Genomic DNA, 11,901 nt, shown 5'->3' with positions numbered 1-11,901 from the left:
TTTCATTACCTGCAAACTGGAAATTTTACAACTTGAGATTGGACCTTTTACATGTTTCAAAGCAAATTGCCTCTAAGGTTCTACTTTCAAAAGCATTAATATGCTTGAGCAGAAGTCAGACTGTTCTGGTGGTTTGTAGGATTGTAACCACCTCCTGCATTTTCAGGATTAGGATGGAGCTCTGGACCCCCCAAACATAAAGGAGATCAGGAATACATTTAAAGACTGCTGAATTGTGGCACCACTCCCCCTGGTCCTGGGAGAATCGGCTTGTATTTAGTAAAAGGATGATCTTGTCAAACCATAGAGGTCCAGATAAACATTTTAAAAGCCTGTCAACTTTTTTTTTTCTTTTTTTTTTCTTTTGAGAAATTTAAAATTTCTTATCTGGATCAGTAATTATGGCTCCACAATTTCATCCTTTCGCTCAATACAAGCATAATTGCATTTAGACATACACTGCTTCCATTAAAATCTAATGGACTAAAAAATGTTTGTGCATAATTGGTCAGAGTATATATGAAAGAACTTGCACCCCGTAGTAACAAAAAGTGATTTTCTATATTGCAGCTTGTCACTCTTCAGGAAGCAAAGTTGCTGCTAAACGAAGATGATTACCTTATCAAATCTGTGTATGACTACTGGGTAAGAAAACGGAAAAACTGCAGGGGGCCCTCCCTCATTCCCCAAATCAAACAAGAGAAACGTGACGGATCTACTAACAGCGATCCGTATGTCGCATTCCGGCGTAGAACTGAGAAGATGCAAACTCGAAAGGTAATCACTTGATACCCTCTATTTAAAATGGTTTATGTTAATGCTTTTCTGCCAAAAAAAAGCATACAAAGCCCATTAGGCCAAAAAAAAAAAACTTTCTCCTGGCAGTATTTTTTCTGTACACCCATGATTCATTCCCAACTGCTGTAAGCTACTGATAATAGAATCAGGGGCTGTCCAGGGCATACTTGCACATTAAGTCAAGAGCCCACCCACCACATTTGCAAAAGCAGTAAAAATAGGTAATATTATATAAAATATAATTGCAATAGACTGCAATGCAAGAAGCCAAACTTTTTTTCTTTAACCCTTTGTTGGGGAAGTGTTTAAATCTAGTTTATAACTGATGAGATCTGTGAGAACTAAATGGTTTTTTCAGTGTTGGAATGATCAGACAAAATGCCATTTTTTTTTTTTTTTACATGTTTTTATGCTATGCAAAAAAGAACATGGAGCAAATATAAAGTGTTTCCCAACTTTGGCTAAAAAAATGGAAATACAGTTAAAAAGGCAGCGTAACAGTTTATTTTTTATATTTTTTTATTTACAAATGCCCATTCAAAATGAGCATCCATGAGAGTTTAATCAGAAAATCCAAAGCTGCCTGTATGCTTGATAGCAGCAGATCTGTAACTGACAAAGCCAATTGTGCTAGGAGAGAGGAGGAGTCTAATGCTAACACATTTTCTAGCATTCATATCTATTTTGCAAGTTAAAGCAATTATTTTTTTATTAAAATTTTAAACAATATACGTGCCTGCTCTGTGCACAGAGCAGCCCCTATCCTGCTTTTCTGGGGTCCTCCCACAGGCGCTCCAGGTCCCTCCTTTTTTGGTGTGAGTCCCCATGGAAAACCACCTTCCATAGGGGGCGCTTGTGTGTGCTCTATTGACACAGACCATGTGACTTGGCCCTGTCTCGTCTTCCCCCCCCCCCCCTCCCCCCAAAATTCCTTTGTCACATTATTTGATTTACAATCGTATCTGCACAGGGAGAAGGGAGACTGCGGCGGGAGCGACTGCTCTTGTGCATGTCGCTGCTCAGGTAAGAATAAGTGGGTGGGTGCAGAACAGAAGGTTGTTTACCTTAATGCATTAATGTAAACATCCTTGGGGCTGTAGAACCACTTTTTGTACATTAGCCGCTAGAAAGCAAATTTCCTGGTTTTTAGTCGCCACCTACTGGCATGCGAACTTTTTATCTGTAGTATGTGTTCGGAAAGAAATCACAAATTGCTTTCTTGTTCCTGAACCCAATACTATACAACGCAATCATCCATTGGTATTGTACTTAACCAGAAGATTGCTGCTTTTTTTTGTGCCTGCATATTTTCTTTTCTAACAAATAGGCTGTAGGTTTAAAACCTGGCCTTTGTCCCTTATGACCAGTTAAAGTGTTTTTTAACTGTTTGTTGACCCAGTCCGGTGGGGTTTACAACCACTTTAAAAAAACTTTACGACCACTTTTTGCTACTGTAAGTCTATAATTAGGCTTACCTGTAGCTACACTCACTGGCGCTCTGAAGCAAAAGCACATATGTGCCGTTGCTTCAGCTAGGCTATGCCGTTACCGGCGGCTGCCGCCGCGTGCATTCATGGGAGTGACGTCATCACGGCTCCGGCCAATCACTGTCCCGGAGCCCGTGATACCCGGAAGTAACTCTGGGAGCGATGCTGGCCGCCGGAGTGGAGTAAGAGGACGGATGCCGGGGGTTCGATCTCAGTTAGGTAATTCATAATGATCGGGTGTGCTATGCATACTATCTCATTATACCTTTTGTCTTGCAGGTTGTTTTTTTTTTTTTTTTTTTTTTTTTTCTCTAGGGTTTACAACCACTTTGACTTAAGTAATTTCTTTGTCTAGTCTGAAACTTATTGGTCCCTTTACTGTCAAGAATCATGGAGAGACACATGGTAATTTTGCCATCTTTATAGCTGATGGCGAATGTACAGAAGACAACTGGTTAAAAAAAAAAAGAGGGTTGAGGGAATACACCATGATACATTCACGTATTTCTCCCAGTTTTATACACTGCTCTGTGAATAGATTCAACCATCGTTTCTACAGTAACTCAAACTATGAAGTAGAAGAGCTATGAACACATACAGTATTTCATTAAACTAATTTCCAGTATTCCATTTTAAACATGTCTTTTCCTGAAACTTCTCTAGAATCGTAAGAATGATGAAGCATCTTACGAGAAGATGTTGAAGTTACGAAGGGAGTTTAGCCGAGCCATAACCATTTTAGAAATGATCAAACGAAGAGAAAAGACGAAGCGGGAATTACTGCATTTAACGTTGGAAGTTGTGGAGAAGAGGTGAGATGCTTCATATTGTTTTCTGTCGGCGTACGTTTTTCTTGGTTAGTTGTGGCTAAGATAAGAGGGCCATTTATAATGTACCTGTCAAACAGTAACCTTTAGGATTCAGTTCCTTTAACACCAGATCTTTCTTGTAAAATGTAATTTGTAGAGGTGCTTGTGCAGCACTATGGTAATGAATATTAACCCCTTCACAGGTAAGGGTAAAACAAATCTTGATGCCGAAGCACAATTTTGCAACTTTTACGTGTTATATACTTATATTTTTCTAATTTGGCTCTATATTTCTTGTTGCTCCTGTAACCTTCCACCAAAGAAGAACCCAAAATAAATTTTCCTGACGTTTGCAGCGATAACACACGTGTGTATGTTGTTATTATTGGTTTGTACCCGTGGTACCTAAAACGTACTGATGCTAATTTTTAAAACAATCCTGCCCAAATTTACTGACCGTGACCTTTTGACCCAAACACTAACCCTGGCAGTGACCTAGATCAAGGCTTGATCTAGGTATTTTTTTTTTAATTTTTTTATTTTTTTTATTCAATCATTTTATTTGTACACTTTTTTTTTTTTTTCCTCTGCAAGTAGTGAGAGATGCAATGGGGTTATTTACTAAAGGCAAATCCACTTTGCACTGCACGGGGATATGCAAGGAGAATAAAAAACAGCACTTTAGCTTGCACATTATTGGATGATAAAAGCAGCAGAGCTTCCACTAATTTCAGATCTACCCCTTAGATTTAGAGCGACTGCACTTCCAAGTGCACTTGCAGTGCAAAGTGGATTTTCCTTTAGTAAATAACCCCCAATGCATCTTTCCTCTCCGTTCACAGAGAGAAACACAGGGGGGCGAGCTTCACAGTGACTGATCACTGTGCTAGCCAATCAGAGGCTACCACATCGATCAGGTGACCCGGAATGAGGAGTTTCAGGGTCCAATCATTAGTACAGGGCCTGGGACTCTTGGTGAGACCTTGGTCTCTGTGCTGAAAGTGCACTGTGCAGGAAGGTACGCAAATATACAGTCCTATGCCAAAAAGCCCAGTGCAGTGGGGCCACATATCTGTGTTATGTTTGTGTCAAGGGGTTAAAATTATGTATCGTTAATCTGTAGACTGCCACTTAAAGCCAGCTGATTGTGGCATGCTAGGATGAAGGGGCTTGGAAAGTGCTGCTAGGCAATTTATAGGGAAAATGGTGTGAAAGTCTTGATCCAGCTTCAATTAGTTAAAAGTATCAGAGTAAGGGAATCAAAAGGTGCCTGCTTTACAGGGTGAACATTGCCAGAAGTATAGGATGCGCTATGGTGGTGTGAGTGAAATTTTTAGAAAAGGACCCAGTTGGGGAGAATAAAGTTACCATAATTTGAACCGTTCTGAGAGCAGCCCATTTTCTACACTTGATTTTGATTAGTGGTAGGCATGGTTTTTGCACAGCTTAAAGTAATAGTATATGGGCTCTCTTCTGCTTTAAAAGCCTTTCTTTTAAAATTAGTTTTTACTCCTTTCTTTCTCATAAAGGTATAATTTGGGTGACTTTGGTGGTGAAATATTGAATGAAATTAAAATTCCGAAAATTGAGAAGGAAGCCCATCCCATTCCGACATTACTACACAATGGGAACCATCATAGAGTTCCAGAATGCAAAGCAAAGGTATTGTATATAATGCTACTTTGGAGCCTTCCTGATTATTCTAAGTATGTGCTTAAATCTGGATTTTGGTAAAATATGTTGCGGCTGTCAAATTAGGTGATGGTGTAACAGAATTTCTTCCTACACTCCGCTTTAGTGCTTCTGTCATATACCACTTCCTCCAGTCTGAATATAGATATTAGATATTGCTGCATATTACAACCAGGCACTAGGCAGGACTCGTTTGGCTGCAAAGCTGGAACATGAACTGTTTATTTGAACAGAGGCACACAGATATACACTTAGGACAATCCCCCCTCCTCTGCAAAATCGCACAGTACGGGGTAGACTTTACCCCCACCAGTAGCGTGACACAGGTGTATTCAAACTTCTCATCAGTAGACTGATACAGCCACACCTCAAACGATACAGTAAAGTCTTATATATATAAATATTCCAGTGCAGTTGTACAGGGAGTCTGGTGCAGATCAGACTGGGGTTCTCGGTCACCCTGTGCCCCTAATAGATGCATGGTGACATGCACATAGGAGGGGCCGGGGGAGCTGGACAAAGATTCCGGTGATCTCCAAGGTAAGTTGGGTTCCACAAGCCCCCTGCCCAAAGTAACTCCTGTCACAGTCGGCTGACCAGAATATAACTTAAATGTGGTGAGACTATCATTTTTAAACTACTTCTTCTATTTATTTATTTTGTTCTGTTTTATGATACAATTATTTGTAGTCTTTTCAAACTGGTCCACGGTATAACCACCTTACAGCCTTTTCTGCTTCATGTGCTACAATAGATTACCATGTCTACCTGCCACAGTCAGTTTGGGGATACTATTGTTCATTTTAATTTTCTTTGTTGCACCATACATTGGCAATGTAAACATAAATACTAGTTTTCCCCCTATTTTCTTTGCATATTCTGCTTCTCTCCATCACTTGCTTCATAGCATGAAGTCCCTGTTTATTAGGCATTTCCTTTTTACCAAAGCCTTTTAGACAATAACCTCTTGCCAGCCGAACAGTGAAGATTCTGCAGAATCTGCTGCCTCCTGGGAGTGTGATTCCTGACTCTCCAGTATGCTTAATTGTTCCATCCATGGGTCCTTACATGGGTCAGAAACTGAATCACAGCACAACAGGGGAAGAGACTGTAAACGCTCTGGAAATATCAAATTCTGTAGGATTTTTCAGCTCCTTTTTTTTTTTTTTTTTTTTTTTTTTTTTTACTCACTATTGCAGTGGTGTGTATAGGCAGGATAGGTGTGTTTTTAAATGTCTTTGTTAGGGGTCATTTTATTTTAGTTTTATTGTAACCTTGTCACTTTTTATGCCTGTTGTGTTTTTTAATTACACTAATTGTCTTGTTCCCTGGTGCACAACCTGCGGCCCTTGGGGCCCATTCAGACTGTTTGTGATTAACCTACACACAGGTTTTTACTCGGGCTAGTGATGAAAACATATTCTTTAGATTAGTGGTTCTCAACTACTGTCCTCAGTACCTAAAAACGGGCTAGATTTTAAGTATTACCTTGGGGGAGATGCAGACCAGAATACTGCAATCACTGAGCAGCAAATTATATCACCTGTGATGTATTTCAGTTATCTTGCAAACCTGGCCTGTTTGTGGGTCCTGAGTTGAGAACCACTGCTTTAGATTGTCTTGTGTTTTTGTTATTTTAGTCTAAAAAAACAACAACAAAATAACACACAAGACAATCTAAAGCAGTGGTTCTCAACTCCTGTCTTCAGGACCCACGAACAGGCCAGGTTTGCAAGATAACTGAAATACATCACAGGTGATATCAGAGCCAATATTCTCATAGACATTGCTGGATTGAGAGGGGGCTCATGTGAGTGTTAGGGTGCTGCTGTGCACAGAAGGTTTTTTTTTTTACATAGAATGTTTGAAGGTAAAAAGTAGTAGTAGCTGTTCCTCCCTTTTTATTTTTTTACTTCATCTTTGCCCATGTTTTGAGGCATGCCTGCAGTCTGTCTTGTAGCCGCCTGTAGTTTTGACCATCTCCTGTTACCTGTCCACAGTCCCTGAAGGCTTGCTATAGGATTACACTCACAGAATATTCTGTGCAGACCCTTGGTGAGGTGCTTTCTAAGTATTATTATTGTGTGTTGCAGAATATTCATCACCCATCTGTCAAAGAAGAAACGTTGGATATTATCCGGCTAAAAAAGAAGTACCCAAAGAAGCCAAAAGCAGAATTGGTTGTGACACCTCTGCCCCAGCCCACCTCAGAGCCATTGCCAGTAATTAACAAGAGCGATCTCAAACAATATGACTTCCACAGCTCTGACGATGAAGAGTTTCCACAGGTTCGTCTTGCAGCGGGATTATCATCAAGGAACCACTGGGGTCTCAGAAGAGGAGTACCATTTTATAATGCCTTGTTTATCCTCTCCAGGTACCTTCACCGGTGTCTGAGGTGGAGGAAGATGATGACCCCGATGGCCCCTTTGCCTTCAGGAGAAGAACTGGATGCCAGTATTATGCAGTAAGACTAGATATTGTGCTGGTTTTTAAGCGTTTCTCATGTGAAAACAATACTTGGATGCTCATAGGTTTCATTCTTGAATTAAAGTTTGTCCATAGGCTACATTTGGAATGACACTGTTTGCTCATTTGGTTTCCCAGCTTGGGATCCCTGTCATCATAAACCTAATATCTAATGTATACATTTATATCCTTAGACAGTGTTCAATTTGTTGTCCTCCTTTTAGTTCATCTTGTGTAGGTATTTGTCTCTATTTTCTCAATGTTGTTTCAGTGATTTACACCTACTGGCCTGACTAGTGGTCTAGTCACACCCCTTATATTTGTAAACCTGAATGAGACCTACAGTGATCAATCTAAGCACAATTTTTGTATTTCACAGATCATAATATTTTTTTATTTTTTAATGGAGGGCAAAAGAGAAAACCACATAATGACATGGGAGTGAGCCTTCAAAGAAATATTACATGGCTCCTAGCCTGGCTGCCTGCCAGAATTCTAAGCCCTCATGCCTTCCATGGAGGGGAAAAAAAAAATCATAAAAATATTTCCAAAAAAGTATGCATAGAAAAGAATCTAAACTGGAGACGGGAGGAGTAGATTAAAAAAAAAAAGAGGTGGGGGAGAAGAGCATGCACCAGGGAAAGAAAATCTGAGACTTGCAGATTACCAGTGGTAGACCTGAGTATGGCTGCCATACATTAGAATTCCTGCTGAACTGGCCGAGATGCGAACCACCAATGGACAGGCTGAATGTATCAAGCTGATTGATCAACTTTGGTACTACCAGCCTGCCAGATTCGCTTGCGATTATCGCAAGAGGCTGCTCTAGCTGCTAGTGATAATCCCTGTCTTTTCCCAACGGGGCTGGCTGCCCCTCGTGGGGAAGACTATTGCTGATTCCGGTCACCATTGCCTATGTTGATGAGGGAATCGTGCAAATTTCTTTCCTGCAGCCTGTGTTTGCAGGAAAATAACTTTCAAATGTATGGCCAGCCTAAGACATAAGTGCCCTATGCTGAGGCCTCTTGGTCAGCCCCTTGAGAAATAAAAAAAAAAAAAATTTTTTAAGTTGCATAAACATTTTGTTAATTGGGGATTCTAATAAAAATGCTTTACCACCTATGATTAAAAAGATAATGGAATCCTGGTGCATACAATAGCAAGACTGGAATGTGAAGTTTTTTCCTTGTTGAGTTTAAGGTATCCATAGGCTTCAGATGGCTGTCATAGGATCCTGAATAAACTCCTCCCCTGACTGGGTATGAACGTGTATACTTGTGTGCCTGTTTTGTACTGGGCAAAGAAGCCTGATGGCACCTTATTGTCAGAATAATGGATATTGTCTTGAACAATCCATTCTGAGGACCGGAATATTTAAAAAATAAAATAATAATTGGGTGTGATAACAGACATTGTATTATTACCTGAACCAGCCATTTAAAATCACCTGCACTTTGTGGGGACTTTCTTTTTATGCATTAGGGCAGTGTCAGTATTTTCACGTTCAAATATTTTTTTTCATTCTAAAAAAATAAATACAGAAAGTACAGATAAAGGAACGATTTGAAGAAAAAAAAAAAGACAAAGTGGATGCTCAAGGACATTTCAATGCAGTGGTGATGCAGCACCTAAGATGGGATGAAGTATCACAAAGCTTGAGTTAGATGCACCATAACTATGAATAGATGCTAATTGGGAAGAAAATCTTACAAACGCATAAAAAAAACATGACACTATATGTCGGTGATGGTGAACCTTGGCACCCCTGATTTTTTGGAACTACATTTCTCGTGATGCTCAGCTACACTGCAGAGTGCATGAGCGTCCAAAACATCTGGGGTTCCAAGGTTCGTCATCACTGCTGTGTTTTCAAGCAATGTCTGTATTTTCATAAACCCAGTCTGCATTAGAATAAATGAAACGGTGGATGGAACAAATAAATTTTTTTAAAGATTAAGTATTTGCGCCAGTTATCTTTCTATGGAAAAGGGTCCTGCTGTAAGGCCGAGTAAGATGGAAATCATTTTCAGTTTTGACAATGCAGTGCAAGTTCAACATTTTCTTAAACTGTTTTGTGTTTTATAGCCACGATTGGACCAAATGGACGATACTTCAGAAAACACAGATCTGTCATCATTGGCTAGACTTCGATATAGGCATTGCCTCACCACTCTCACAATCCCCCGAAGATGTATAGGGTTCGCAAGGAGACGGCTTGGCCGAGGTGGAAGGTACATGATTTAATAATACTTTCCTTTTTTTTATTTTTATTTTTTGTTTCCTAGTACCATGCATAATTCCAGATTTTGCCATCACAATTTATTTTTTGTTTTTCTCCCAACGTTAAAGCATCAAACAATATTAAACCTTATCTGCTGGTTAAGCACTTGAGCTTGAGACAATTTTTTCTATTTGCCACTTTTTTTTTTTTTTTTTTTTGTGGCTTTTGATCAATGATTTTATTTTTGTGATCTATGAAAAAATTTTTTATTAGGGCTGGGAAAAATATTGTTTTAAATCTTGAATCGATTTGAGAGGTCAAATCGATTCAAAATTTAAGCAAATCGATTTTTTTTGTTTGTTTTTAAACCACCTCGCCAGTCGCAGCGGGTGTCAGCGGGGGAGGCTTGCGAGCAGGCAGAGTATGGTTACATCACTTTGCTTGTGCGGGTTGCCTGTCCACGATACATTGCGGGCGGTCCGCAAGTGGTTAATGAGTTCGTTTTTTTGTTTGTTTTTTACCTAGTTTGGTGTTTTAATCTTTCGTTGATTACAGACCATGGAGTAATTTGTTCCCTTCTTTTGATTTCAGGGTTATAATGGACAGACTATCCACACCCCATGACCCCATCCTAACGCAGTTGGACCCGGAAATGTTGTCTAGTTATTCAAGCTCTTCCCAAGTTGCACAGCCCCCTCCCGATTACTCACGGACCAATGCTTCCGATAGACATTGTGAAAACAGACTGTCTCTATCTGAGATCCTAAGCAATATTCGGTCGCGTCGACTGCAGTGTTTCCAGCCAAGGCGAATACCTTTTCCAGACAATGATAGTGAAGAATGTACCTCAAGGATAGTAGGACATGCTGTGAGCATTAAACGAGCCACTTTACTGAACACCAGCAAGAACGGACTGACAGGTACAGCTGTGGCTGAGTGTTTGTCGGTATTTGAGACGCCTGTATCATGAGCTGTGCTTTACAGTGGTCCCTATACAGGTGCATTTAGCCATCCATATTTTTAATAGTTTGCAATGATTCATTACATAGGACTATGGAATGATCTGGGAAGCATGTTTCACTTTTTTTTTTATCATAAGTGATCATGTATTTTATTGAATGTTGTCTTTAGAATTTGCACACATTTTTTTTTTTTTTTATATTTGATCAGAATTGCGATCAATGTAAAAAGCAATTAATGTTTTTTTTTTTTTTTTGTAAATTAGGCTTAGACTAATATATTAATACAAATGGTACAAAGTAAATATATTCACATCCGGGTGCACTCGCCAGAGCATAACTGACCTCTATAAGTCAAACGTGCAAGTAAATAAGATTTATACATCCGTTCTAAGCTGCTCTGAGCCTCCTCCAGCAACTCAGCTTTGTCAAAGAAACTTTCTTTGAGCTTGGTAACAGATGCTGGCACCTTCCATTCTGCTACTCTCAGCCTGTACAAGTATTGCTCTATACCACTTCCTGAGATCAGGTAATTGTTGGACTGTTACAAAGGAATAAGGGAGAAAACTAAATTTGCAATAATTTAAAACCTGAAGGCTTTATGCATATTGGATTAGCAGCAAGGATGGGAAGTGTTATCTCATAATGGGCGGAGGGAACCACGTATTCGTCTAAGGCTCGCCAGTCCCTAAATGTCTTGCAGGAAAATTTTATGGTTCAGATGTTGGACGCACCAACTAGAAATAAAGCATTACTGGATCTACTGATTACAGATGTGTAAATACTGGGCAATTTAGGAAACGGAAACCGCAGGTCAATTGGCTTCAGTATAAATCACACAAATAGGAAACATAAGGGGAATACAAAGACACTGAATTTCAAAAGAGCCAACTTCCCTAAACTCCGAACCTTGTTAGAAGGCATGATTGGGGAAAAAATCTTAGGAACAAAGAACATGGAGGAGAGAGATGGGTTTTCTTTAATAGCATATTAAGGGCATTAGCCAATGCATCTCATTGGGTAATAAATTTAAACGACCAAACAAAAGCCCTGGATGGCTTAACTCCAATGTAAAAATGCATATAAAAAAAAAAAAAAGGTTGAGGGATCATCATCAGTATTCAGACTTTATAAGGGTTCAATCAGGGTGGCTAAGATAGAACATGAAAGACACATAGCGGAGGAGAGCAAAAAAAAAATCCCAAGAAATTCTTTAAGTATGTAAACTATAAAAAAAAGAGGACAGGCTGTATTGAGCCCCATAAAGAATGAGGAAGAACATCTGGTTACAAAGGATAGGGGGCTGGAGAAGGTATTGAATTTATTCTTCTCCCCAGTCTTCACGCGGGAATCAGGGGGGCTTCAGTAACCAAAACTGCAGTGTTTATCCTCATGACCCATCACAGGAAGCACCTCCACAGATAGAATCATGCCGCCATTCTGTCAGAATTGGTAACCCGCCCGAT

At 39.7% G+C, this 11,901-nt stretch overlaps 1 protein-coding gene across 1 annotated transcript in view; it reads left to right on the top strand.

Moving 5' to 3' along the window:
* EPC2 (enhancer of polycomb 2) overlaps positions 1-11,901 on the top strand; it is a 108,414-nt gene that overhangs the window by 76,575 nt on the left and 19,938 nt on the right. Inside the window, exons 4-10 of the mRNA XM_077447731.1 lie at positions 571-777; positions 2,949-3,097; positions 4,624-4,756; positions 6,880-7,074; positions 7,164-7,253; positions 9,341-9,486; positions 10,068-10,396. Coding sequence (XP_077303857.1) covers positions 571-777; positions 2,949-3,097; positions 4,624-4,756; positions 6,880-7,074; positions 7,164-7,253; positions 9,341-9,486; positions 10,068-10,396 — 1,249 coding nt within the window. The remainder of the gene's footprint in view (positions 1-570; positions 778-2,948; positions 3,098-4,623; positions 4,757-6,879; positions 7,075-7,163; positions 7,254-9,340; positions 9,487-10,067; positions 10,397-11,901) is intronic.

The sequence above is a fragment of the Lithobates pipiens genome, unplaced genomic scaffold, assembly GCF_037356315.1.
Source record: "Lithobates pipiens isolate NorthernLeopardFrog02 unplaced genomic scaffold, aLitPip1_a1.2 Scaffold_22, whole genome shotgun sequence".
NCBI classification, from domain to species: Eukaryota; Metazoa; Chordata; class Amphibia; order Anura; family Ranidae; genus Lithobates; species Lithobates pipiens.
The sequence above is the reverse complement of the archived record's forward strand: the minus strand, read 5'-3'. Positions and strand labels throughout refer to the sequence as shown.